The sequence below is a fragment of the Antennarius striatus genome, chromosome 6 (genome assembly GCF_040054535.1).
Source record: "Antennarius striatus isolate MH-2024 chromosome 6, ASM4005453v1, whole genome shotgun sequence".
Lineage (NCBI taxonomy): Eukaryota > Metazoa > Chordata > Actinopteri > Lophiiformes > Antennariidae > Antennarius > Antennarius striatus.
In genome coordinates this window covers 20,595,884-20,620,280 of record NC_090781.1, presented here as the reverse complement: position 1 = coordinate 20,620,280, position 24,397 = coordinate 20,595,884, and the positions used below count along the sequence as shown (strand labels likewise).

Genomic DNA, 24,397 nt, shown 5'->3' with positions numbered 1-24,397 from the left:
AAAAACTCAATTTCCCATAAGTCCTTGTTCTGTTTCCGCATATACGGGTTCTCTAAACGGCTTTAGCACGGTCTAACTTCCTTTCGCTCCGACATCTTGACGAGGAAACATGGTGAGGCCATTATTACACGTTTTTTTTTACAGAAAGTTAAAATTTCCGACGTTTCTACAACAAATTTTCGTTTTCGGTGATGCGGAATAACCGACAACAGCAGCAGTTAGCTCTCCCACGTGTGAGATAGCAGTGTGTAAATGAAGTAAACAGTTTTAAATACTCATTCGGAGACTGGCTATTCAGCTAACTGGCTAATCCACCATGCTTTCATGCTATTTTGAACTTGCACAAAATGAGCCAAAAAGAAATGTCGATCACTACATAGCACAATGCAGAACTAAATCAATAGATAAGGCACTTACGGTAATTTTGGCCGTATGCGTGCTGTTTGTAATAAGAGACAACCGGCACTGCTAGTCTCGTAGCTAGCGACTAACGATCCGCTGACAAGGCCACCCAATGCCGGACGGCCAAGTTAATGTCTAGTTGTTTGCTCTGGCCAGCAGCCTGGTAGTCTGATTGTAATTAATGCTATTAACGTAGAAACAGTCCTACACGTAAATGTATGTATTTGCTCAGAGGAGATGGTGGTAAATGTTGTTACATCTGATTCCAGCCTCCTAAACCAGACAAGAAAAAGGACTCCGGGAAGTCCAAGAAGGACAAGGACCCAGTCAACAAGTCTGGAGGCAAAGCCAAAAAGAAGGTAAGATAGTTGGGACATGTTCAGAAAAATAGCCCTACATGCTGTTGTTACTCCATAGCTTTTGATCAGAAGCACTGCTTGTTGAACACGTCTCTTTTGGCTCTGAGCAGAAGTGGTCCAAAGGAAAGGTGAGAGATAAGCTCAACAACCTGGTCCTCTTCGACAAGGCGACCTACGACAAGCTGTACAAAGAAGTTCCGAACTACAAACTCATTACCCCTGCCGTCGTGTCTGAGAGGCTGAAGATCCGTGGCTCCCTGGCCAGGAATGCCCTTCAGGAACTGCTTGCCAAAGGTGAATTCAGCTGCTGGTAGCCTCCAACAGTGCATGATCAGATGAAGTACCACATCCAAGAGAAATGGATTGAACACATTTTGATCTTGTTGCTTAAGTCTCAGCTCAGCTCATAACTTTTTTGGCCGGCAGGCATTTTGAAATTAAACTTATACTGGAAAAGTAGACATATAATGAAAAGTGAAGAATTAGATTTTTAAAAAATCGCCTTTGAAAACTGGATCCTGAGAAACTGCTGGAGAGATAGAAAACAAAGATTGCAACCTGATGGTTTAAATCATTTTGACGTTGTCGTATTATCCAGAATATTGATGTTTTATTTTCCCTCTTTAACAATTTAATCTACAAATCAATGTCTCCACTACAGAAATGAAACTGTTTCATGTTCTGAGGCGACATTAAATTTCTTACATCAGTGTCAGCACCACTTGCTTTAATCACTGCTTGCTTGTTGTATTTGTGACAGTTCCACCATATGTTAATGTTGACTTGTGTGGCCATTGTGTGAAGCGTAATGTCTGCTCATTACTTTAATCAGCCTTAACATTTTCTGTGAAATAATGTTGACTTTTAAAATCGCCTCGTAAAAATATTCCACTTATAGATTGCTAGATGAAAGTTGTAGACATTCTTGCATCTCAAAGATGTCAGCTCAGTCTCTTTTCAGGGTGAATTTTTTTGTCTGTCATTTGAAACTTGAATTAGAAATTCATTATTAAAACTGCAGCATTTTTTTTTCTCACCGAGTTTGTGGTACCCTGATTGTCTTTGAAATGCAAAGTGTTAATGGGCTGATTTACTGACACATCACCGTGGAAGTAAAGATGCCTTCAGTCTAATTGGTCTGCCACATACGGTCAATAAAACAATGATTGCTGGTTGAGTTTGAAAAGTATGAATGAATACTGATGGGCCGAATGGTCCCCTTCTGTGTTGCAGGCATGATCAAACTGGTGTCCAAACACAGAGCACAGCTGATTTACACGCGTAACACCAAGGGTGGAGACGAGGAGGCAGCAGCGGAGAAGGCATGATCAGGTACGGCAGCAGGAACGTCCCGTTTGCTCACCGTGTTGTTGTGTTTCTAAGGTGCATACATTGACCTGCAACTTGTTTTTGTCTTCTTGCAGGTTCTTCTGTTTGCTTCCTGTTTATAATGAAAGGTGAATAAAAAAAAATGAAAACACATTCTGTCTGACTTTTCATTTGCTAGTAAGTTTTAAAATGGTGAAAATATTAAAATTCTAAGTGTCCTTCACACTACGGACTGAAAATATTAGATAAGGATGGCACCGTTTTGTAGATCCCAGACTGAAAATTTACTGTCAAGCAAAAACTGCTTTCCCCAGTGGATTGACTTCCTTTATGTCCTGCCTCAAAGCTGTGTGAGGTATAAATCCTAAAATGTCAGTCTTTTGAGCTGGCTGAGTTTGCCCCAGATCTAACGGCAAAGCATCTCCAAAGGACAGCTGCAATCTTATTTGGATGATCGTTCAAATCTGGTAAACAACCCATGGGGGGAGGCCGAAGCCCTAATCAACGCTTTAAACTAAAACTTAAGGTGTGGGTGGGACTCGACCTGCTCCTTTTTGACATTTAATTAAAAGCCCCTCGTTGGATCTGTTGTCTTTTCAAAACACAGACCGATATTGACTCCAACCTCTTAACAAATGATTCCCATGGGTCGTCATGCTCTCAACGGCCCACTTGGGATGAGTGGCTGTGACTTCAGCCATATATCGTCATGCCTCATTTAGTGTGTTATCATCGACCTACCTTATAACAATGGTCGCAGAGACCCCACCCAGGAAGGTCGATCGGTGATGTTGACTAAATTCAAAGGGACATCCGAACCACTGGTGGAAGACGGATCATTTCTAAGTCTGTGTGAGAGATTAATCATGAATGTCTTCCATTTGTGTGTTAAAATCCTCAGGCGGTTAAAGGTTATGAGATATTGATAAGAAATGGAGCGGCTTCTGCTGTCAGACGTTTGCTCAAGGCATGAAAGATAGGAGCCTGATGATGAATGCTGTCAGAAGTCAGTTTGTCACAGCACAGCGTCACCTCGAGCAGCGACTGCAGAACAAACTGCAGGATGCTCATCACTGACAGATGACCCCCTCAACCCTCACACCCACCCCCCAAATCCAGCATCTTCTGAGAACAGAGATGTTAAATGGTGCTTTTTTTAATGGAGGTGACCTTTCACCTCTTCAGATCTTTATCATTGCTGTCTGTTGACTGTCGGTCATTTCTGTGGAGGCTGACATTTTTGCACATCGAAGCAAAGATGGAACTTGTTGGTGTTTGATGTAAGATAAATATTAGTTTTATCACTTAAGGTGTGAAAGTAAGACGTTTTCTTGTAGATGTACAAATCTCAATGGAACTGGACTGCAACAAACTTTAAATACAGTACCACTGTAAACCTGGAATCTTTTTTTGCTGTTTGTACAGGACAAATATTTCATAAAATCTTTAGACAGTGTATTTATTACTTGTAATCAGGACTTTTAATTATAATGATGAAGCATTATTTATCTGCTGTGCTGAAAATTCATCATCTGGATCACAAATATGACAGTTTCTTCCAAGACTCCGCCTTTCCTACCACTTCCATGGTAATCCATCTCACTTTTATGTTTAAAAGATTAATTCTTCAACGTGCAAATGTTCAAAACTCTGCACCTTTATCAGAGGCAGTAGCAGAACATCGTCGGTGCAATGCCTTTGGATGTCATTTACTGTTAAAGGCTAAGACAAAAATCGGACAAAAATACATTTTATACAAAGAAATGCATCATTTTAAAATCTCTTTGTCACTAATTTAAATTTGAGTTATAACAATGTGGAATCTTGTATCTGTTAATAAAGATCTTGTGCACGATGGAGTTTTTAATTTATCACGACTACTAATAAATCATCAACAAGTAATCCCCATAAATACATTAAGTGACAAATCTGGTATACATTTTACACATACAGATTTAAAAGCAGAACATTTTCTCTCAGTAATTTAAAACCGTTTGAGTGTGGATAAGAGTTTGAATTATCTCTCTCCTGCTGAGAATAAACTTGAGTTATTGATCCAAGTTCAAAGTTTTTTTGGGGGGAATTAGCTGCATTTTTGCGACTGAAATAATTTAAAACTATAAGTCAAAAAAAACTCAGTCTGTCTCATCGTCCTCCTCTGCCAGCCGTGACTTACTGACTGTCCTCCTCAAGGTCCGCCGCCCAGCGGAGCCTCAGAGCATCAGAGGGACAGGCTTAACTTTATGTTTGGAACCATAACCGGACTCTCAAATTAGACCGGACTGCAGGGAAGCCTTGAGTTTTTTTGTTTTTTTTCTTTGAAAATGACTCACTGGTATGCATGACAAACTGCCTCTGTTTCTTATGGATGGTTTCTCCCTGTGAGTGTGTGAGAGATTGATCCTTTATACTGATCCTCCTCCTTCTTTCTCCTCCTCCTCCCTCTCTCTCTCTTCCCCCCTCTCTCTCTTTCAAACATAAGCTGGTGACATTCAAATGTCTGCAGGAGGGCTAAAAGGGCAGTTGTCAGAGTGGGTGTGAGGGGGCAGTGAGTGGGAGCGCCGTCCTGTGGTTATCAGTCAGGGTGAATTTATGGCACACAGCTGTCGGACGGGTTGACAGACGAGTGAGGGGCTCCAGCTCTGCTCCTTCTCCAGCTCTGATCACTGTTGCGAAGGAAAGGAAGACCGTCTTTGCCTGAACACACTACGGTGAGTGCTCTGCCTTTTTTTTTTTCCTTCCAAAAACGGTTCCAAAACTTCCCTTGGAGACGATTTCCACGTGTACTGTAACTGGTAACCTTTGACCTACTGCATGTGTTTTGTCGTGGTCGCTTTGGAATTCTTACAGAAGCACTTTTAGATTTGGAAAAAGTGATTTTTTTTTTCTCCTGCTACCAGCTGTCAGCGGCTTTTACCTTACATGGCCAAAAGAATATTGACAGACAAAAATAACCTCTCTATAATGTTTCACGTGCGTTTCAAGCAATCCTCATCTTTTATGAAATTGTTTTTGAATATTTAAGTGTGCGTATTGTGTTGGTGTGTGTGTGTTTTGTGTTGCTTCTTTTTTTTAAATTTAGACCACCCTGCGCCTCCTATATTTAGACGTTGAGGCATCGCAGTGGAGTGGCGTCTCTTGCTCCGGACACAAACTACAGCCCAGCGTTCAGCTTTCGATCTCCCCTCGCTTCACACCCCGGCTGCTGATTCTCCTGCAAACGTCCTCTGGACTATTTTGAGCTATCCTAACTGTCTGAAACTTTTGGCGTACGGTCAGGTCAATCCTTGACTCAAAGGGAAACCTGGATTCTCAATTACAGCCGGACCCTGTGGAGTTTTAGGCGAGCTCGTAGCCTTGTCTGGCCTCGCTCTCATCCGGAGGTCAGAGACGGCGAGCCGGAGTCGGCGGGGAGCGCCACTTGTTTAAAGGTTAATTGAGGGCGCCCTATGGCTAAATAGTCCTGCAAACTGTGCTGAAGCAATTACTCTTCATCTCTGGGAACATGGGACTGCGATAGGGGTCTAAAACGCCTTTGAATCTCACATTTGTTCGTCCCTCCTGCGGTACAGGATCCATATTGGAGAAGTTTGAACGTTTTAAATTGAGAATCTCATTACAAACAACCTAATAAAAACTATTTCCTCCCTACGTCGGCACAGTTTTACTTTTTTTCCATCTATAACGTCCCATAACTTGAGCATTCCTGGCACTGGAGTGGCAGTTTGGAGACTATTTATTTGCGTTGCTATGGAGAGACCGATCTGTGGCTGAAGGCCTGACGTTAATGCTGAAACTGAAGCTGGTGCTGAAGTACGGAGGCCTCGTGAGGCTTTCATTTAACGTAATTAGACTAAGTTAGATCAAATTCATTAGCATCATAATGAACAAATCCAAAGCTCTTTTGTCTTCGCTGCTCATTTACCCACAGTGCTGAGTGGGCAGATCAACATGTTAGCAAGCAAATGATCTGTGGATGTTAATGGGTATAAGGTAGGGATATTGGAATCGGTCAATTTAACAAATTCTGATTGATCTCATGTTCATGGAACTCACTGAGTGATGGCGTGCTAAGTAAAGATGCTGCCGGTCAGTTTGCCTTCATGGTTCATTCTGACCATGCCTAACTGTTTTAGTCTTTGCTCCCCTTTAAAAAAAAAACCCATGTTCTTCACTCTTATTTCAGAAGCTTTCATTTGAATTGTTATAAGTAAACGGTTCGTTCCTGCAGAAAGACAGAAACACAACCAAAATACATTTGAAGTTAAGATCACGCCTCTGATCACCATCAGATGGAGAAGCTTTCCGGATCATCATGTCATACAAGATATCTGGAAAACCTGCGGACAGGTTCTGATTTGTGGGTTCTGATCAGAGGTTGAGCTTTTGGTTTGAGGCAGATCCGGATCTGGACCATGTTTCTAAACTTTCTTCCACACTGATCGAGATTTTTAGTGGCAGTAGAAAAACGCCAATCCAAATAAAAACAGCAGGCATGGACACCTCCATGATGTTGGATCCTGATTTAAATTATAATCCAGATTAGATATAATTATATATTATAGTTGTCAATGACCCCCTTTCTCTCACTATATGCAGAACGACTCCTCTCTTCTCTGCTTGTATCATCAGACTGAGCTCATCCCGCCCGCCAAGCATCTGTTAACGTCAAAAGGAAGTTACTCTGTGGTGTGAGAAGTGTCTCCTTTAACATGATGGAAAATGCCTAACTGAGGAAAGGAGACACGACATCTGTCCCGTGTGTAAATCATCCTGGGGGTCTGATAACTTTTCTCATAAAGATGAGATACGGTGTGGATTTTTTTTTTTCCCATTTGATGTAGATTTAAAAAAGTTTTGCAGCTCGGAGAAAAGTTTCAGCCTGTCTTTATTTCATCTTGTTTTGGGTGTTTTATTGACTCATAATAATCTAAAACCTAAAGCATTTTCTTCAGGCCTTGTCCTCGGTGGCGGTGGCGGCTCTCTCTCTGCAGCCCATCTGCTTATTCATTCAGATTATTCGATAGAGAATGTCACGGCTCATCTCCCTGCAGCCACCGTGAGCCTCTGCAGGCCTTGACTTCGCTGGGCTGACACCAACGCCGCCCGGGTGGCTGTGGAATCTGCCCCAGAACTTTGTGTCAGATGGTCCAAACGTGCAGCCTGGGGCGGGGGTGTCTCTCCTAGGCTCTGCAGTCCCGTGGCTGGAGCTCCATCTGCCCTCATGTGAACCGAACAGAGAAAACCACTGTGTTTAAAATATGCTGACATTCATCTCCTCAGTTGTTCTGCTGCTGGGATGCGGCCTCCACTCTGTAATAAGTGGCATTTTCCTTTGACAGGAATTCGGTCAAGTTTTCCATTGGAGCCTTGAGCCAGTTATCCTCTGAGTCTGTGCATGAGCTCCGGAATCGTGAATGATCTGCTACATTCAGTTGTACAGTTTCACAATCTGGATATTTACAAAGATGTTTTATAGGATATTTGAAAGCTGTTTTTTTAAAGAAATCAACCTTAATGCAGAGCAGCACAGGTAAAATATACTGCTTTTATTTGACTTTGAAATAAAGTGTCTGTTTTTAATGAGGGGGACGACCAGGAAGGAAGGAAATTTCATCTTGAACTGGCAAAGACAGCGTGTTATGGCATCATTCACAGATATTTGTAAAGTGTGAATGAAATTGCTTTCACCAATCAGAAAAACACGACCCATCTCCGCATCTCTTTTCAGCTAATTTGATTTGATATTGTTTGTTTTCCTGACATCCAACAGCACAGATTTCATTGTCTTCTTCTTAAATCTATTTGCAACCTAAGTGAGCAGCTTGTTTTTCAGCACCTGAAGAGTCAAGTATTCCCTGCAGGCATTACAACAACAAAAAACAAAAACCAGGATGCTGGAAATCCAACTTCAAAACAGATCAAGTTGTGTTGCTGCGTGTCTCTAACGTGTCTTTGTTTGTTTTCCAGTCAGCAGATGGTGCGGGAGCAGTATGTCACCACTACTCAGGGCAGCAGCGTTCCCAGCCCGGCGCCCGATCACGTCTCCAAGATCGGCATCTACGGATGGAGGAAGCGCTGCCTCTACCTGTTTGTCCTGCTGCTCATCATCATCCTGGTGGTCAACTTCGCCCTGACCATCTGGATCCTCAGGGTGATGTGGTTCAACACGGTACGCATCACCACGAGTCACCATGACAACGGGTTTCACTCCGTCCTCCTTCTTTATTTAGCTGGGGATTATCCTAAAATGAGTACCCCCACCAAGGCAGGTTGGGTATATGTGTGACTGGATTTTCTTTCATTGGTACAATGGGAAGAGTCCTTTGGATTTTGGCTGTGATCTGAGTCTAGAAGATTCTTTTTCTTCCTCGGGACAAGGCCTACAATGATTTATAATCATTTTTTTCCCGCTTTACTTGTAGTCCATAACTCCCCTGTTGGATTGGCCTTGCTGCCTTTTTATCTGAGCGTGTGTTTGCCTTCATTTCAGGAAGGGATGGGGCTCCTGGAAGTGCATTCAGATGGAGTGAAGTTGGACGAGGGAGAGTCGGAGTTTCTTTTCCCCGTCTATGCGGAGGAGGTCCACTCTAGAGAGGTAAACTCATCAGGAAACACACTCATCCTGCTACTTTTCCAACATTCCTCCTCACTCAGATCCTCCCACTCGGCCGTGAGCTTCCCTCCTTCCTCCTCCGTCTGGTTCCAGGTTCCTTTTGGCCTTTAATCCATCCCACCGTTAACCAGACTTTCAGCCGTCGTGTAAATCACTTACCTTCTACACACTCCAGCTGTAATTTCTATTTCTAACTGCGCTTTTTGTCCAAATTAAACTGGATATGGCAGTTCCCCACAATGCACATGATGGCGGCATGGCAAACTCCCATTAACCTCAAGGATATTTGTGGTGGAAAGTAGTTTATGGTCGGCCTGCTAGCAGCAGATGGGAACACTTTGCTCCAGTTGTTTACATGTTATAGCTTTTCTTGCTCATAGCAGCATTTTTTTAATCATTCTTTTCTTTTTATGGGGGAACATTAACAAGGGAGAATATTCCTGGTTTATGGGGGGGCACTCCGCTAATGTCTCCTGTGTACTACTGATGAGATTCTGGATTCTGACCCATCTTCTCATGAAGCATAAAAATGTGTCAAACCTTCCAGCTGCAGAATAAACAGCGTCTCATTTAGACATATAATAAAAGTTCACGTCTCTGTTAGCTAATCACATTCCTCTGCTAATATTTATGTAATATAAAATATAAAAACTAATGAAGAAGAAATTTACTTTAATTAGATATCTTTCTGAAGACTACATGCGGTGATAGAAGACCGTGATGTTTTAGTGCTATCCATCCACCGCTGACCCTGAGTGCTTGAAGGTTACGTCCTTAAAATGAATTTATTATCTGATCATATATTTCAGCCTGTTATAATCCTTTTCCACCTGTTCTGCCGTATTTTAATCTCAGTGTTTCGACTCTGCTTCAGTTGGTAAAATCACTACTGCTCTTTTTTTTTTTGTGCAGGACTCTTCCCTTCTAGTGCACTCGACGGAAAACGTTTCCCTTAACGCCCGTAATGAAGACGGTGATGTCACAGGGAGGATATCTGTGGGTAAGAGCCTCAAAGAGGTCACATGAGTACACAACACAGACACACAATGCAGTCACGTATGACAAAGCGTCCCGCTGACGTACGAGGGCGACACCAAAGTCATTTATGCTCTCGTCCTGCAATCATTTCTCATGCAACATTAACAGTGACAAGAAACCATCTTTCCATTTATAAGCACTTAGATTTTCATTTAAAATTCATTACGCACAGAATTCCCCTCTCTGCCTTTGCCTTTGGAACGCTCCAGATTACACAGAGGGCCCCGGGGCCCTTGGAGGATTGTATCCACACCTCCTTTATGGCTCGCCAGTGGCTGCGTTGGGGTATTTTGTCATAATTAAAAGGCCAACAAATGGCCCAACAAAACGCAGCGTTCCCCAGCGCCGTTATGTGTCCTTGATCATTAAGCTGTGAAACAGAGTTTGCGTCTTCGTCTGAGTGAAAGAAGGAGCTTGTTAGAGAAGACATGCGGGTTGAGGGTTGTAGGTGTGGAAGTGGGTCAATATTATTCTGACTGAGCTAGAGTAGCGACACCAGATGCGTCTGACTTTGAGTTTGGGTTTTTTTGACGCATTTCTTTTCTGTGAATGTTTGTTTATGCACTTTTTTGCTGAAATCTCCACACGGCGAAGCACCAATTTGTCTCGTTCTGAACATTCAACGCCAATCCAAAAAATATAAAAGAACAATAATAATTGGAGTTTTCCTTTTTGTTGCCAGATCCCTTCAGAACTTTTGTGCTATTATTTTTTGTCACGCTATTTCAGGTCCAAAAGAGGCTCAGGGACACACTCCAGATCTGCTCATTACCACCCAGAATGACAACATGCTGTTCAGCGCAGATTGCGACCAGGTTGTGATTGGACCAGACAAACTCCGGATCACAGGTATATTATTGTCTGCCACCTGTTGTTTCCTCTTTGTTAAAACCATTTTTTTCAGATTTCAAAACAGATAACCTTGACAGCAGATGGGAACTTTGCAGAGGTAATGTGTGTTTGATGACAGACATGTCCTTTGCATAGTAATACATGAAAGTATTTAAGCCCTCCAACTGTACATACAAAGCCAGTTTGGACTCCAGTAGCGGGCAGAAGCCTCCCGCCTTACCTTTTCTGTCTCTCAGTGTCCACAGTGTGTTATTGATGATGATGTGGGTCACCGATCACACATTATGGGGGCTGATTAATTGAGTCAGAGTGTCAGAATGTCAGTTCATAGCTTCGTTATGCCTTGGGGGTCGTTCTGTTCCCCAGGCATGCATGCGGCTGCAGAGGAGCCGAGTGGTGACGTCCATGTGTTCTGGATCAGAACACTTTTGCAGGTTGTTGGCTCTACAAAAGATTTTAGTTTGCATCTCCCCTCACAGGCCTCTCTGCCAGATAAAGTGGATTAAATTGTTAAATTTGAATAGTTGCACATATTCTACCAGCTCCTCGTCAGTAACGTCCAGTTTGAAGCTTTTATTTGAAGTACTTTGTCTGTTTGTCCATCAGGTCCTGAAGGAGCACTGTTCCAGCATTCGGTGGAAGTCCCCCAGCTGAGATCGGAGCTTTTCAAAGACCTGAGGTGAGGGTGGGGGTGAATGTTAACACTGGCTGACTGACATGCTGTCATGCATTCACTCATGTCTTTTGCTTCAGGTTGGAGTCTCCTACTCGCTCTCTCAGCATCAACGCCCCTAAAGGAGTTCATCTGAAAGCGCTGGCTGGTAATATTGAAGCCGCTTCCAAGATGGATGTGATTCTGCAGTCGAGTATAGGACTGGTAAGAAAAACATTTCCTCGAGTCTGATACACATCCTATTCCGTTTGTTTTCTTTTGATTACCGAGGGAATGAGCACCCCGCTGCTGAACATGACACTGCTCGGTGCTTCTTTAAACTGCCACAGTGACACCAGGGAGCTTCTCATCCAGAAGATTCTCACTGAAGTATTGTTTGATATTTGCTCTGATTTTTGGTCCAACTGATTTTTTTTTTTTTTAAAAAGCTAGAAAAACACCATAACGATATTAACATGTAAACACCAATGAGTTAGTTGCCTTTTCAATTCCCACAGCAATTATTTGGACTTTCGTTTGCAGTTTCCTGCTTCCTGTTAAGGATGAGTTTTGGTGATCTAAATCAAGGAAGTTAATTGTTGCAGTGCAGCTAAGTGGCTCAACTACAAAAACATTTTGTTTGGCATATATTTAACTCTTACACCCCTGACCTGTTGTGGTCGTTTTTGGTACCTTTGATATTTGCCTCTATATACCACAATAAAAATGATTTAACATACCCATGCTTGGTATGTTTATCTTCAGCACAACTTCAGCTATATGAAGAGATAGTTAATATTCTGTATAACTTACTACACTGACATATTGGGCCAAAATAGACAAACACAGTCAAATTCGGAAATGGAAAAAATTAATTTTATTGCACATAAAAACCAAAAACATGGTCATGGATCTGGTTTTGAACTCAAAAAAGGCTGCTATAGGCTTCTAACATAACTATATACAGTTTGTCTCACTTATGCCACTCAAGGAACTCGTGGATGAAAGCAAACTTTATATGGATGTCTAGTATCTTTGGTTTTCATTCTAATGTGAAATGTGCTGTGATGAGCATATTCTTGCCCCAAGTGGGCAGAAATGAAGCGGAGCGATGCTTCCTAATGGATTCACCGTGACTGTATTGTTCCCCTTTGCAGCTGGTGCTGGACGCTGAGACGGTACGCATGCCGGGTCTGCCCCTAGGCGAAGGAGGGGTTTCCGGAAACGCCCAGGGTCTCTATGAGGTCTGCGTCTGTCCCAGCGGAAAACTCTTCCTGTCCAAGGCTGGAGTCACCTCCACCTGCAGCGAGAACCAGGAATGCTAGAAGGACTCAAAGGATGCATTTTCTTGGAGGCATCAAACACAACTGTTTATATCATAGTCTTGTATCTTTTTACCACTGGGGGATCTTAGGATGATCTCAGTGCTAGATCCCACTGCACATCAAGGCCTGGAAACATAAAAAATGCCTGCTGGCATACACGTCAGAGATGTCATAAAATGCATCCTTTTCGTTGCATTTATGACCGTCTATCTATTCAGCTGAAACAAATTGGCTCTCAGTTTTATATTTAATTACATCAGAGCTTTGTGGAAATTCTTTCACACATGTTCATGGCTGGGCAATGAGGAGCTGGGAACAGCTTACATCCTATGCAATATTATATTACGGTGCAATAAATGAAAGTGACACATGAAGGGCTTGGAGTCAGAAGATATCTTAATGGATTATTTATTTAATTTAATTATCTTCTGGCTCCAAGCACTTAGTATGGTGTTCTTTTTCTTCTTGGTGTTTAGCATGTTTTAATTTAATTGGGGTAAAAAATTAGAGAGATGCTATATCTTGTCATTGTCATCGTCACATAAATGGATTATAATTGTTTTTTAATTATTCAGTCAGACAGATCTTTCTCAGCTGCTACAGGGTTGAGATATAAATGCCATGCTCTGATGGCATCATAGAGTTTTGCTAGTGTGGTTTCTTGTGTGTACGTAATGTGTTGTTTCAGTTCATACGGTTATGTCGACCTGTGTTCTTTTTAAACTCTACATAAGCATGTTATTATGCATTAGCTGCAAAAAGTTTTTCTACGCAGCATGCTGGTTCCGTTTGTTTTTTCAAGCTCATTCACAACTAAGAATGAATGAAAAAACTAAACATTACTTTTCACTGTTGCGTCTAAAAAACAGATTTTGAGTAAGTTAAAAAAGGATTCTTGTAACTGTGGGTAGGTCATGCTTCTCAGTGGATAACTGATGGAATTATTTTGAAATTTTTCCTTTAATGAGACATAAATTTATCCAGTTCACAATATAAAGAAGGGCAGTATTTTGTAATGACAGCAACACTGACTATAGTACACATTTTTATGAACGGTTGGTTTTAGCATAGCCATACTATGACATTGTGTAGTTATCATATGCTGATAAGCAGATGTGACTTCCAATTTGCTGTTCTCACTTATACTCTGGCTTTTTTTTTTTGATGAAGTGTGTATTTATTACTTTTGTATGCCAATTAAACTCTGTGCTATTGTTCTATAACATCTCTATCAGAGCAATTCAATTATGGGGGCAGAGTTTTCGATGGTTATTCAGATTCCATGGGGAAAAAAGAAAGGTGAGTCAGCCTCTGATTGTACTTACTGACTGTTTGCTGTGTTGTTTACTGTGGATGTGGGTGTGGCTTTCTGCTGCTCTCTAGTGGACAAATTGCAGTAATATCAAGTGCCAAGGGCTCTGAACCGGTTCATGGAACGAAAAGGAAAACCAGAAACTTAGTATTTTGCCAGGAACAAAAACGGAAACCGAAAATTATATATATTTTAATGTTCTGGAACAGAATCAGCTCTTCAATTTTTAAAAAAAACGGTTAATACCGGGGTCCACGTGTGTGCGTGTTTTTTTAAAATCTTAGGCTGCGTGTCATTTTTGGAGAGTGGAATAGAAGTCGATGCGACTGTCGGGCTTGAGCGCGTCTTTCAGAACATCACAGTTTTGTACATCGGCCAATTCAAACTGATCAGAAGGCTGGGCTTCATCGATGTCGGCAACAAAGGTGCTCTGGAAAAGAAGGATTTCTTTTGCATTGACATGTAGTTCACAGAACTCTACCTTCAGCATTTCCGGTGCTTCCTTACACCTTTCAGCTGAGAACGGGACCGCTGGTAGAAGCTGAGCTGTCCGTCTGGCAGACCCCCGAGTGTGAATGGATCGGTACGTGGTGGGTTAGTTCAGTGGTCCCAAATCCGCGGACCTGGACCTATACGTGGGTCATTTGGTACCGAGCCGTACCGAAAGAAAAAGTAATTTCCGATTTATTTACATGAATCGAGTTTTTAATATAATTATTTCATACAATTATTTTGTTTACAGAGATGTTGATTATCAATTTAAGAAAAAAAGGTTGTTTATTGTCTGTTGATGTCTGCATTTCACATAAAATCACTGCGGATGATTTATTATTAGAACAGCCGTCCTGGTGTCGTTAACGACTATCGAGCAAATGAAGGTTGGTCCGTGAAAATATTGTCTTAGATGAAACCGGTCCGTAGCGCAAAAAAGGTTGGATTAGTTCCAACAATGAGCCCTACCCGTACTCGCTACTGGTTCTGGATCAAATCTGAGTCGCACAGTAACGTGGCCGGGAGGGGGCCATGTCCCCTCCTGGTCTCTGGGGGATATAGAATGATGGGGTTATGAAGCCTCAAATCAGAAGCGGCTATTATTTCATTGCTATCATGAACGTGAAATAAGAGAGACCACGCTCCGACTGCTTTTTCACCAGTATTTATTTCTGTGGCAATACCGCAAACGCAAATACAAATATAAATAGTATACACACAAAGTAAAAGACAAACATACCGTGTGCGCTTTCTGTCTCAAAATTTAAGAGGAGTCTTCTTCTTTTGGGAAGGCGTCGGGAGTCGTAAGGAGTCGTTTTATTTTCTGACCACACAGCTTTCTCTCTTTCTGCCACTGTCTGCTGCATGTTGTGTGCGGATAGCTTCAAACAGAGCAAACCTTGCCACGCCTTTAAATCAATTAGAGAGGTAAACTACATATTAGTGCAGCTGCTCAGTACAAAAGTTGCCCAGTAGATGTCGCTACTCCTCCGAAACAAAGGTAAACGTCAAAACAAACTATTTACAACGTTTTAACAGGACAAAAGAAAAACAAAGAAACTCCATTCCTCGGTGATGAACACCTATAGACAGCTACACTGCCACCAAAATTACAAAGATTTGTGTTGGTGTTGAGTTTTTGGGAAGAAGAACTTGAAATTTGCTCTACCGCCGAGCTACTGCCGCCCCAATAGTCACATGCTTGTTCTTTTCATAAAAACTTTCCGTCCAATGGTCCGAGTGTGCTTGCCTCGCTCTCCTGTGTCGTGTCCATCTCTGTAGTCAGTCACCCTGCTTTTGACTATTGGCGCAGGTAGGAAGTAACGTCACTGCATCCTACGTGTCCCTCAATGGGCCAAACTACTCGCGATTAATTGCGTTAATTTTTATAGCACGTTAATTTGCAATGTAATTAATTAATCTAATTAACACGTTAAACTGACAGCCCTACAAAATACTTTTGTCTTCCTAAACCAGCAGGTTGTAGAATTTTTTTTTTTTTTTTTGTTGACCGGCAGGTCGAAGAAAATTGTCTATTTGGTGACCAATGGGTCAATGAAAAATTTTTATTTTGTTGACCGATGGGTCAAAAAATTTTCTTATTTTTGTTGACCAGCGGGTCAATTAAAGGTATTATTGGTTGACCGGCGGGTCAAATAAATTATTTATTTTGGTGACCAGCAGGTCAATAAATTTTTTTTTTTTGTTGACCGGCGGGTCAATGAATTTTTTATTTTTTTTGACCGGCGGATCAATAATTTTTTTATTTTTGTTGACCAGCGGGTCAATTAAAGGTATTTTTGGTTGACCGGCGGGTCAAATAAAATTATTTGTTTGGTTACCGGCGGGTCGATGAATTTTTTTTTTTTTGTTGATCGGCGGGTCAATATGATTTTTTTTTTTGACCGGGGGGTCAATGATTTTTTTTATTTTTGTTGACTGGCGGGTCAATTAAAGTATTTTTGGTTGACCGGCGGGTCAAATAAAATTATTTTTGTGGTTATCGCCAGGTTGTAATAATTTTTTTAATTTTTGTTGACCGGCGGTTCACGTAAGGGCATTTTTGGTTGACCGGCAGGTCAAGTAAAATTATTTCTTTGGTTATTGGCTGACCGTTAAAATTTCATATTTTTGTTGACCCGGGGGTCAATAAAAAATTTTTTTTTATTGACTGGCTGATCAATAATTTTTCTTATGATTATTGACCGGCGGTTCACATAAGGGTATTTCTGGTTGACCGGCGGGTCAAATAAAGTTATTTCTTTGGCATTTCGGCAGGTTGTAAAAATTTCTTTTTTTTTTGTTGACCCGCGGGTCAATAAAAAATTTTTTTCGTTGACTGGATGATGAATAATTTTTTTTATTTTTGTTGACTGGCGGGTCAATAAAAGGTATTTTTGGTTGACCGGCGGGTCAAATAAAATTATTTCTTTGGCTTTTTGGCAGGTTGTAAAAATATACATTTTTTTTTTCTTGACCCGCGGGTCAATAAAAAAATTGTTTTTTATTGACTGGCTGATTAATAATTTTTCTTATGTTTATTGACGGGCGGTTCACATAAGGGCATTTTTGGTTGACTGGCGGGTCAAATAAAATTATTTGTATGGCTTTTCGGCAGGTTGTAAAAATTTCTCATTTTTTTTGTTGACCGGCGGGTCAATGAAAATTTTTTTTCGTTGTCTGGATGATGAAATTTTTTTTTAAATTTTTGTTGACTGACGGGTCAATAAAAGGTATTTTTGGTTGACTGGCGGGTCAAATATAATGATTTTTTGTTTATCGCCAGGTTGTAATAATTTTTTTTATGTTTATTGACCGGCGGATCACATAAGGGTATTTTTGGTTGAACGGCGGGTGAAATAAAATTATTTGTATGGCTTTTCGGCAGGTTGTAAAAATTTTTTCTTTTTTTTTGTTGACCCGCGGGTCAATAAAAAAAATTTTTTTATTGACTGGCTGATCAATATTTTTTCTTATGTTTATTGACCGGCGGATCACATAAGGGTATTTTTGGTTGACCGGCAGGTCAAATAAAATTATTTCTGTGTGTAACCCAGGTTTATAGTAATTAATCGAAATTACAGACACTCCCTTAATGCGTGCATTTTGTAGACGCTCCCTAAGTGGAGGGGGGGATGTTCCCTAGAACCAGGAAGTAAACAATAAAAACCAGGACGGCTTGTGTGGACAGGGGAAGCTGGAGTAATGCATGGAACGGCACGCAGAAAGAGAGTTCAGTGATTTTTTTTTTTTTTTTCATCAGACACAGGGGAAGTGAATAACTTCGGAATATGTTGTAGCTTCCCATAACGTGGAAGTTGGTAACGTGGTGTTCCCGCTGTTACAAGAGAGAGACACAGCAGAGCCAATTAGCGTTTTTTCTTTCAAGTGTTTTTCATTGATTATCCTGGTGAGTTGGCTGTTCAATACTGACATTCGTTACATTTGTTTAATGCTACCATAAAAGATTGTATGAAGTAAAAAAACCAGTCAGGATAAATCTGTTGCGTACTGTTCAGTGTTTTATTTTGTGATTATTATGCCGGTTGTAAATGCAAATTAAGTAAGCACATGTGTTGTGTATTTGGATAGGCTAATGTTCTGGAAATGAGTAAAACGCTAATATGATTGATTGAGAGGTGAATGAAGAGACAATGGACTATTAGTATAACAACAACAACAACAAAAAACATCTCTATTGTGATGATTCTGCTGGTGTTAAGCCCATATATAATTTTCTGCACACTCTGGCTGTGCAGGCTGTTTTTTTTTTTGAGGGAAAACTCTCCCAGATGACCAAGTGGATGATCCTTAACACCAACCTTGGGAAGACTTCACCCCCGTCCAATAGTTGAGCCGAAGAGGAGGACGGTAGGAATAAACTGATAGGAGACTTCAAGGAGGAGCACTTCTTTCCCCTCTTCCATGGTGAATTTGGAACTTTTTTTTTTGTTTGTTTGTTTTTTTCTCCACTGAGATCGCAGGATATATAAATATGTATTTTTTGTTGGGCCCAACGACGGATAATTGGAAGGGTTAAACCATATTAAGGTTGACGGTTGATTGGATAATTTTTTTGCATTTTTCCTGTGTACACTCACTAATTTTATTTTTTTTGCAGCATTTTTGTGTATTATTTATATATTTGAATTGCCTAGTCAAGGTATAAGAAAGGAGGGACATACATTCATAAAACCTGATCAATTTAAATATATTTTTCTTATTATACTTCCACTGTGTCTGTGTGTGTGTTTTTTTGTGTGCTGGAGGTCTTACTGCTCTATATAGAGTTGCTACTACCAATCTCCTTATTGAACCTAAAGATCTTAATTCACAGAGTTCCAATTATTGATGATAATGATAACCTAAAGGTAAGCCAGGGTTACATGTGGCTTTTCGGCAGGTTGTAAAAATTTCTTCTTTTTTTTGTTGACCCGCGGGTCAATGAAAATTTTTTTTCGTTGACTGGATGATGAATAATTTTTTTTATTTTTGTTGACTGGCGGGTCAATAAAAGGTATTTTTGGTTGACCGGCGGGTCAAATCTAATGATATTTTTGGTTTTCGCCAGGTTGTAATAATTTTTTTTATGTTTATTGACCGGCGGACCATGTAAGGGTATTTTTGGTTGACCGGCGGGTCAAATAAAATTATTTATGTGGCGTTTCGGCAGGTTGTAAAAATTTCTTCTTCTTTTTTGTTGACCCGCGGGTCAATAAAAAAATTTTTTTATTGACTGGCTGATCAATAATTTTTCTTATGTTTGTTGACCGGCGGATCACATAAGGATATTTTTGGTTGACCCGCGGGTCAAATAAAATTATTGCTCTGGCTTTTCGGCAGGTACTAAAAATTTCTTTTTTTTTATGTTGACCCGCGGGTCAATAAAAACATTTTTTTTATTGACTGGCTGATCAATAATTTTTCTCATGATATTTTTCTTATGATATTTTTGGTTTTTGCCAGGTTGTAATAATTTTTTTTATGTTTATTTACCGGAGGATCACATAATGGTATTTTTGGTTGACCGGCGGGTCAAATAAAATTATTTATCTAGCTTTTAGGCAGGTTGTAAAAATTTCTCTTTTTTTTGTTGACCCGCGGGTCAGTAAAAAATTTTTTTTATTGACTGGCTGATCAGTAATTTTTCTTATGTTTATTGACCGGCGGATCACATAAGGGTATTTTTGGTTGACCCGCGGGTCAAATAAAATTATTGATTTGGCTTCTCGGCAGGTACTAAAAATTTCTCCTTTTTTTTTGTTGACCCGCGGGTCAATAAATATTTTTTTTTTATTGACTGGCTGATCAGTAAATTTTTCTTATGTTTGTTGACCGGCGGATCACATAAGGATATTTTTGGTTGACCCGCGGGTCAAAGAAAATTATTGCTTTGGCTTTTCGGCAGGTACTAAAAATTTCTCCTTTTTTTTTGTTGACCCGCGGGTCAATAAAAAAAATTTTTTCATTGGCTAGCTGATGACTAATTTTTTTTATTTTTGTTTACTGGCAGGTCAATAAAAGGTATTTTTGGTTGACCGGCGGGTCAAACATAATGATTTCTTTGGTTTTCGCCAGGTTGTAATAATTTTTTTTGTTTATTGACCGGCGGATCACATAAAGGTATTTTTGGTTGACCGGCGGTTCAAAAAAATTGTATTTATTTGGCTTTTTGGCAGGTTGTAAAAATTTCTTCTTTTATTTTGTTGACCCGCGGGTCAATAAAAAAAATTTTTTTCTGTGACTGGCTGATGAATAATTTTTTTTATTTTTGTTGACTGGCGGGTCAATAAAAGGTATTTTTGGTTGACCGGCGGGTCAAATATAATGATATTTTTGGTTTTTGCCAGGTTGTAATAATTTATTTTATGTTTATTGACCGGCGGATCACATAAGGATATTTTTGGTTGACCGGCGGGTCAAATAAAATTATTGCTTTGGCTTTTCGGCAGGTTCTAAAAATTTCTTCTTTTTTTTTTCTCCCGCAGGTCAAATAAAAGTGCTTTTGGTTTAAAGGGGGGTCAAATAAAGTCATTTTTGTGGTTATTGGTGGGTCAATATAATTTTTATTTTTTATTGACCCGCGGGTCAAGACATTTTTTTTTCCATTGACCGGCGGGTCAATAATTTTTATTTATTTTTCATGACCTGCGGGTCAAATAAAAGTGCTTTTGGTTTAAAGGGGGGTCAAATAAAGTCATTTGGTTGAAAGAGGAGTGAAAATAAAGTGAAATAAAGTCATTTTTGTGGTTATTGGAAGGTCAACATAATTTTTCATTTTTGTTGACCCGCGGGTCAAGTAAATTTTTTCCATTGACCGGCGGGTCAATAATTTTTTTTTATTTTTCATGACCTGCGGGTCAAATAAAAGTGCTTTTGGCTGAAAGGGGGGTGAAATAAAGTCATTTTTGTGGTTATTGGTGGATCAATATAATTTTGATTTTTTGTTTACATTTGTTTACATACAATAATTTTTTTTTGACCCGCAGGTCATGAAAAAAAAATAAAAAATTACTGACCCGCCGGTCAATAGAAAAAAAAGATTTCTTGACCCGCGGGTCAACAAAAATTAAAAATTATATTGACCCACCAATAACCACAAAAATGACTTTATTTGACCCCCCTTTCAACCAAAAGCAATTTTATTTGAGCCGCAGGTCATGAAAAATAAAAAAAAATTATTGACCCGCCGGTCAATGGAAAAAGAAAATTTCTTGACCCACGGGTCAACAAAAATGAAAAATTATGTTGACCTTCCAATAACCACAAAAATGACTTTATTTCACCCCCCTTTCAACCAAAAGCACTTTTATTTGACCCGCAGGTCATGAAAAAAAAAAGAAAAATTATTGACCCGCCGGTCAATGGAAAAAGAAAATTTCTTGACCCGCGGGTCAAGAGAAATTAAAAATTATATTGACCCACCAATAACCACAAAAATGACTTTATTTGACCCCCCTTTCAACCAAAAGCACTTTTATTTGACCCGCAGGTCATGAAAAAAAAAAAAAAAATATTGACCCGACGGTCAATGGAAAAAGAAAATTTCTTGACCCGCGAGTCAACAAAAAATAAAAATTATATTGATCCACCAATAACCACAAAAATGACTTTATTTCACCCCCCTTTCAACCAAAAGCACTTTTATTTGACCCGCCGGTCAATGGAAAAAAAAAATTACTTGACCCGCGGGTCAACAAAAATTAAAAATTATATTGACCCAACAATAACCACAAAAATGACTTTATTTGACCCCCCTTTCAACCAAAAGCACTTTTATTTGACCCGCAGGTCATGAAAAATAAAAAAAAATTATTGACCCGACGGTCAATGGAAAAAGAAAATTACTTGACCCGCGGGTCAACAAAAATGAAAAATTATGTTGACCTTCCAATAACCACAAAAATGACTTTATTTCACCCCCCTTTCAACCAAAAGCACTTTTATTTGACCTGCAGGTCATGAAAAAAAAAAAAAAATTTGTGACCCGCCGGTCAATGGAAAAAGAAAATTTCTTGACCCGCGGGTCAAGAGAATTTAAAAATTATATTGACCCACCAATAACCACAAAAATGACTTTATTTGACCCCCCTTTTAACCAAAAGCACTTTTATTTGACCCGCAGGTCATGAAAAAATAAAAAAAAATTAGGGACCCGCCGGTCAATGGAAAAAGAAAATTTCTTGACCCGCGGGTCAACAAAAAATAAAAACTTTATTGAAATTCCAATAACCACAAAAATGACTTTATTTGACCCCTCTTTCAACCAAAAGCACTTTTATTTGACCCGCAGGTCATGAAAAATTAAAAAAATTATTGACCCGACGGTCAATGGAAAAAGAAAATTTCTTGACCCGCGGGTCAACAAAAATTAAAAATTGTATTGACACACCAATAACCACAAAAATGACTTTATTTGACCTGCCTGACAACCAACAGTACTTTTATTTGACGGGCAGGTCATGAAATATAAAAAGAAATTATTGACCCGCCGGTCAATGGAAAAAGAAAATTTCTTGACCCGCGGGTCAACAAAAATTAAAAATTGTATTGACACACCAATAACCAGAAAAATGACTTTATTTGACCCCACTTTTAACCAAAAGCATTTTTATTTGACCCGCAGGTCATGAAAAATAAAAAAAAATTATTGACCCGCCGGTCAATGGAAAAGGAAAATTTCTTGACCCGCGGGTCAACAAAAATGAAAAATTTTATTGAAATTCCAATAACCACAAAAATGACTTTATTTCACCCCCCTTTCAACCAAAAGCACTTTTATTTGACCCGCAGGTCATGAAAAAAAAAAAAAAAATTATTGACCCGCCGGTCAATGGAAAAAGAAAATTTCTTTTTCCATTGGTCAAGAGAATTTAAAAATTATATTGACCCACCAATAACCACAAAAATGACTTTATTTGACCCCCCTTTCAACCAAAAGCACTTTTATTTGATCCGCAGGTCATGAAAAAAAAAAGAAAAATTATTGACCCGCCGGTCAATGGAAAAAGAAAATTTCTTGACCCGCAGGTCATGAAAAATAAAAAAAAATGTCTTGACCCGCGGGTCAACAAAAATGAAAAATTATGTTGACCTTCCAATAACCACAAAAATGACTTTATTTCACCCCCCTTTCAACCAAAAGCACTTTTATTTGACCTGCAGGTCATGAAAAAAAATAAAAAAATTAGTGACCCGCCGGTCAATGGAAAAAGAAAATTTCTTGACCCGCGGGTCAACAAAAGATAAAAATTTTATTGAAATTCCAATAACCACAAAAATGACTTTATTTCACCCCCCTTTCAACCAAAAGCACTTTTATTTGACCCGCAGGTCAAGAAAAAAAAAAGAACAATTATTGACCCGCCGGTCAATGGAAAAAGAAAATTTCTTGACCCGCGGGTCAAGAGAATTTAAAAATTCTATTGACCCACCAATAACCACAAAAATGACTTTATTTGACCCCCCTTTCAACCAAAAGCATTTTTATTTGACCCGCAGGTCATGAAAAAAATAAAATAAATTATTGACCCGCCGGTCAATGGAAAAAGAAAATTTCTTGACCCGCGGGTCAAGAGAAATTAAAAATTATATTGACCCACCAATAACCACAAAAATGACTTTATTTGACCCCCCTTTAAACCAAAAGCACTTTTATTTGACCCGCAGGTCATGAAAAAAAAAAAAAAATTATTGACCCGCCGGTCAATGGAAAAAAAATATCTTGACCCGCGGGTCAACAAAAAATAGAAATTATATTGATCCACCAATAACCACAAAAATGACTTTATTTCACCCCCCTATCAACCAAAAGCACTTTTATTTGACCCGCAGGTTGTGAAAAAAAAAAAAAAATTATTGACCCCCTGGTCAATGGAAAAAAAAAATTACTTGACCCGCGGGTCAACAAAAATGAAAAATTATGTTGACCTTCCAATAACCACAAAAATGACTTTATTTCACCCCCCTTTCAACCAAAAGCACTTTTATTTGACCCGCAGGTCATGAAAAAAAAATAAAAATTAGGGACCCGCCGGTCAATGGAAAAAGAAAATTTCTTGACCCGCGGGTCAACAAAAAATAAAAATTTTATTGAAATTCCAATAACCACAAAAATGACTTTATTTCACCCCCCTTTCAACCAAAAGCACTTTTATTTGACCAGCAGGTCATGAAAAAAAAAAGAAAAATTATTGACCCGCCGGTCAATGGAAAAAGAAAATTTCTTGACCCGCGGGTGAAGAGAAATTAAAAATTATATTGACCCACCAATAACCACAAAAATGACTTTATTTGACCCCCCTTTCAACCAAAAGCACTTTTATTTGACCCGCAGGTCATGAAATATAAAAAAAAATTATTGACCCGACGGTCAATGGAAAAAGAAAATTTCTTGACCCGCGGGTCAACAAAAATTAAAAATTGTATTGACACACCAATAACCAGAAAAATGACTTTATTTGACCCCCCTTTTAACCAAAAGCACTTTTATTTGACCCGCAGGTCATGAAAAAAAAAAAA

At 39.5% G+C, this 24,397-nt stretch overlaps 2 protein-coding genes across 2 annotated transcripts; both read left to right on the top strand.

Annotated features, from left to right (window-relative positions):
* The first annotated feature begins 52 nt into the window (after positions 1–52).
* On the top strand, positions 53–2,243 carry rps25 (ribosomal protein S25). The gene is made up of 5 exons (XM_068317695.1): positions 53–112; positions 672–761; positions 872–1,055; positions 1,995–2,093; positions 2,186–2,243. Exons 1-4 carry the CDS (start codon positions 110–112, stop codon positions 2,087–2,089), a joined length of 372 nt encoding a protein of 123 aa, XP_068173796.1. The 5' UTR covers positions 53–109; the 3' UTR covers positions 2,090–2,093; positions 2,186–2,243.
* Positions 2,244–4,570: 2,327 nt separating this feature from the next.
* sgcg (sarcoglycan, gamma) lies at positions 4,571–13,796 on the top strand. Its single transcript, XM_068317356.1, has 8 exons — positions 4,571–4,801; positions 8,061–8,262; positions 8,584–8,688; positions 9,619–9,706; positions 10,474–10,593; positions 11,203–11,275; positions 11,350–11,473; positions 12,406–13,796. Exons 2-8 carry the CDS (start codon positions 8,068–8,070, stop codon positions 12,571–12,573), a joined length of 873 nt encoding a protein of 290 aa, XP_068173457.1. The 5' UTR covers positions 4,571–4,801; positions 8,061–8,067; the 3' UTR covers positions 12,574–13,796.
* The last annotated feature ends 10,601 nt before the right edge of the window (positions 13,797–24,397 follow it).

Coding starts and splice junctions, on each gene's coding strand:
- rps25 (XM_068317695.1), top strand. Junction 762..871: donor GAGGCAAAGCCAAAAAGAAG/GTAAGATAGTTG, acceptor GGCTCTGAGCAG/AAGTGGTCCAAAGGAAAGGT. Junction 1,056..1,994: donor TCAGGAACTGCTTGCCAAAG/GTGAATTCAGCT, acceptor TCTGTGTTGCAG/GCATGATCAAACTGGTGTCC.
- sgcg (XM_068317356.1), top strand. CDS start 8,068: ATGGTGCGGGAGCAGTATGTCACCACTACTCAGGGCAGCAGCGTTCCC. Junction 8,689..9,618: donor AGGAGGTCCACTCTAGAGAG/GTAAACTCATCA, acceptor TTTTTTGTGCAG/GACTCTTCCCTTCTAGTGCA. Junction 9,707..10,473: donor CACAGGGAGGATATCTGTGG/GTAAGAGCCTCA, acceptor ACGCTATTTCAG/GTCCAAAAGAGGCTCAGGGA.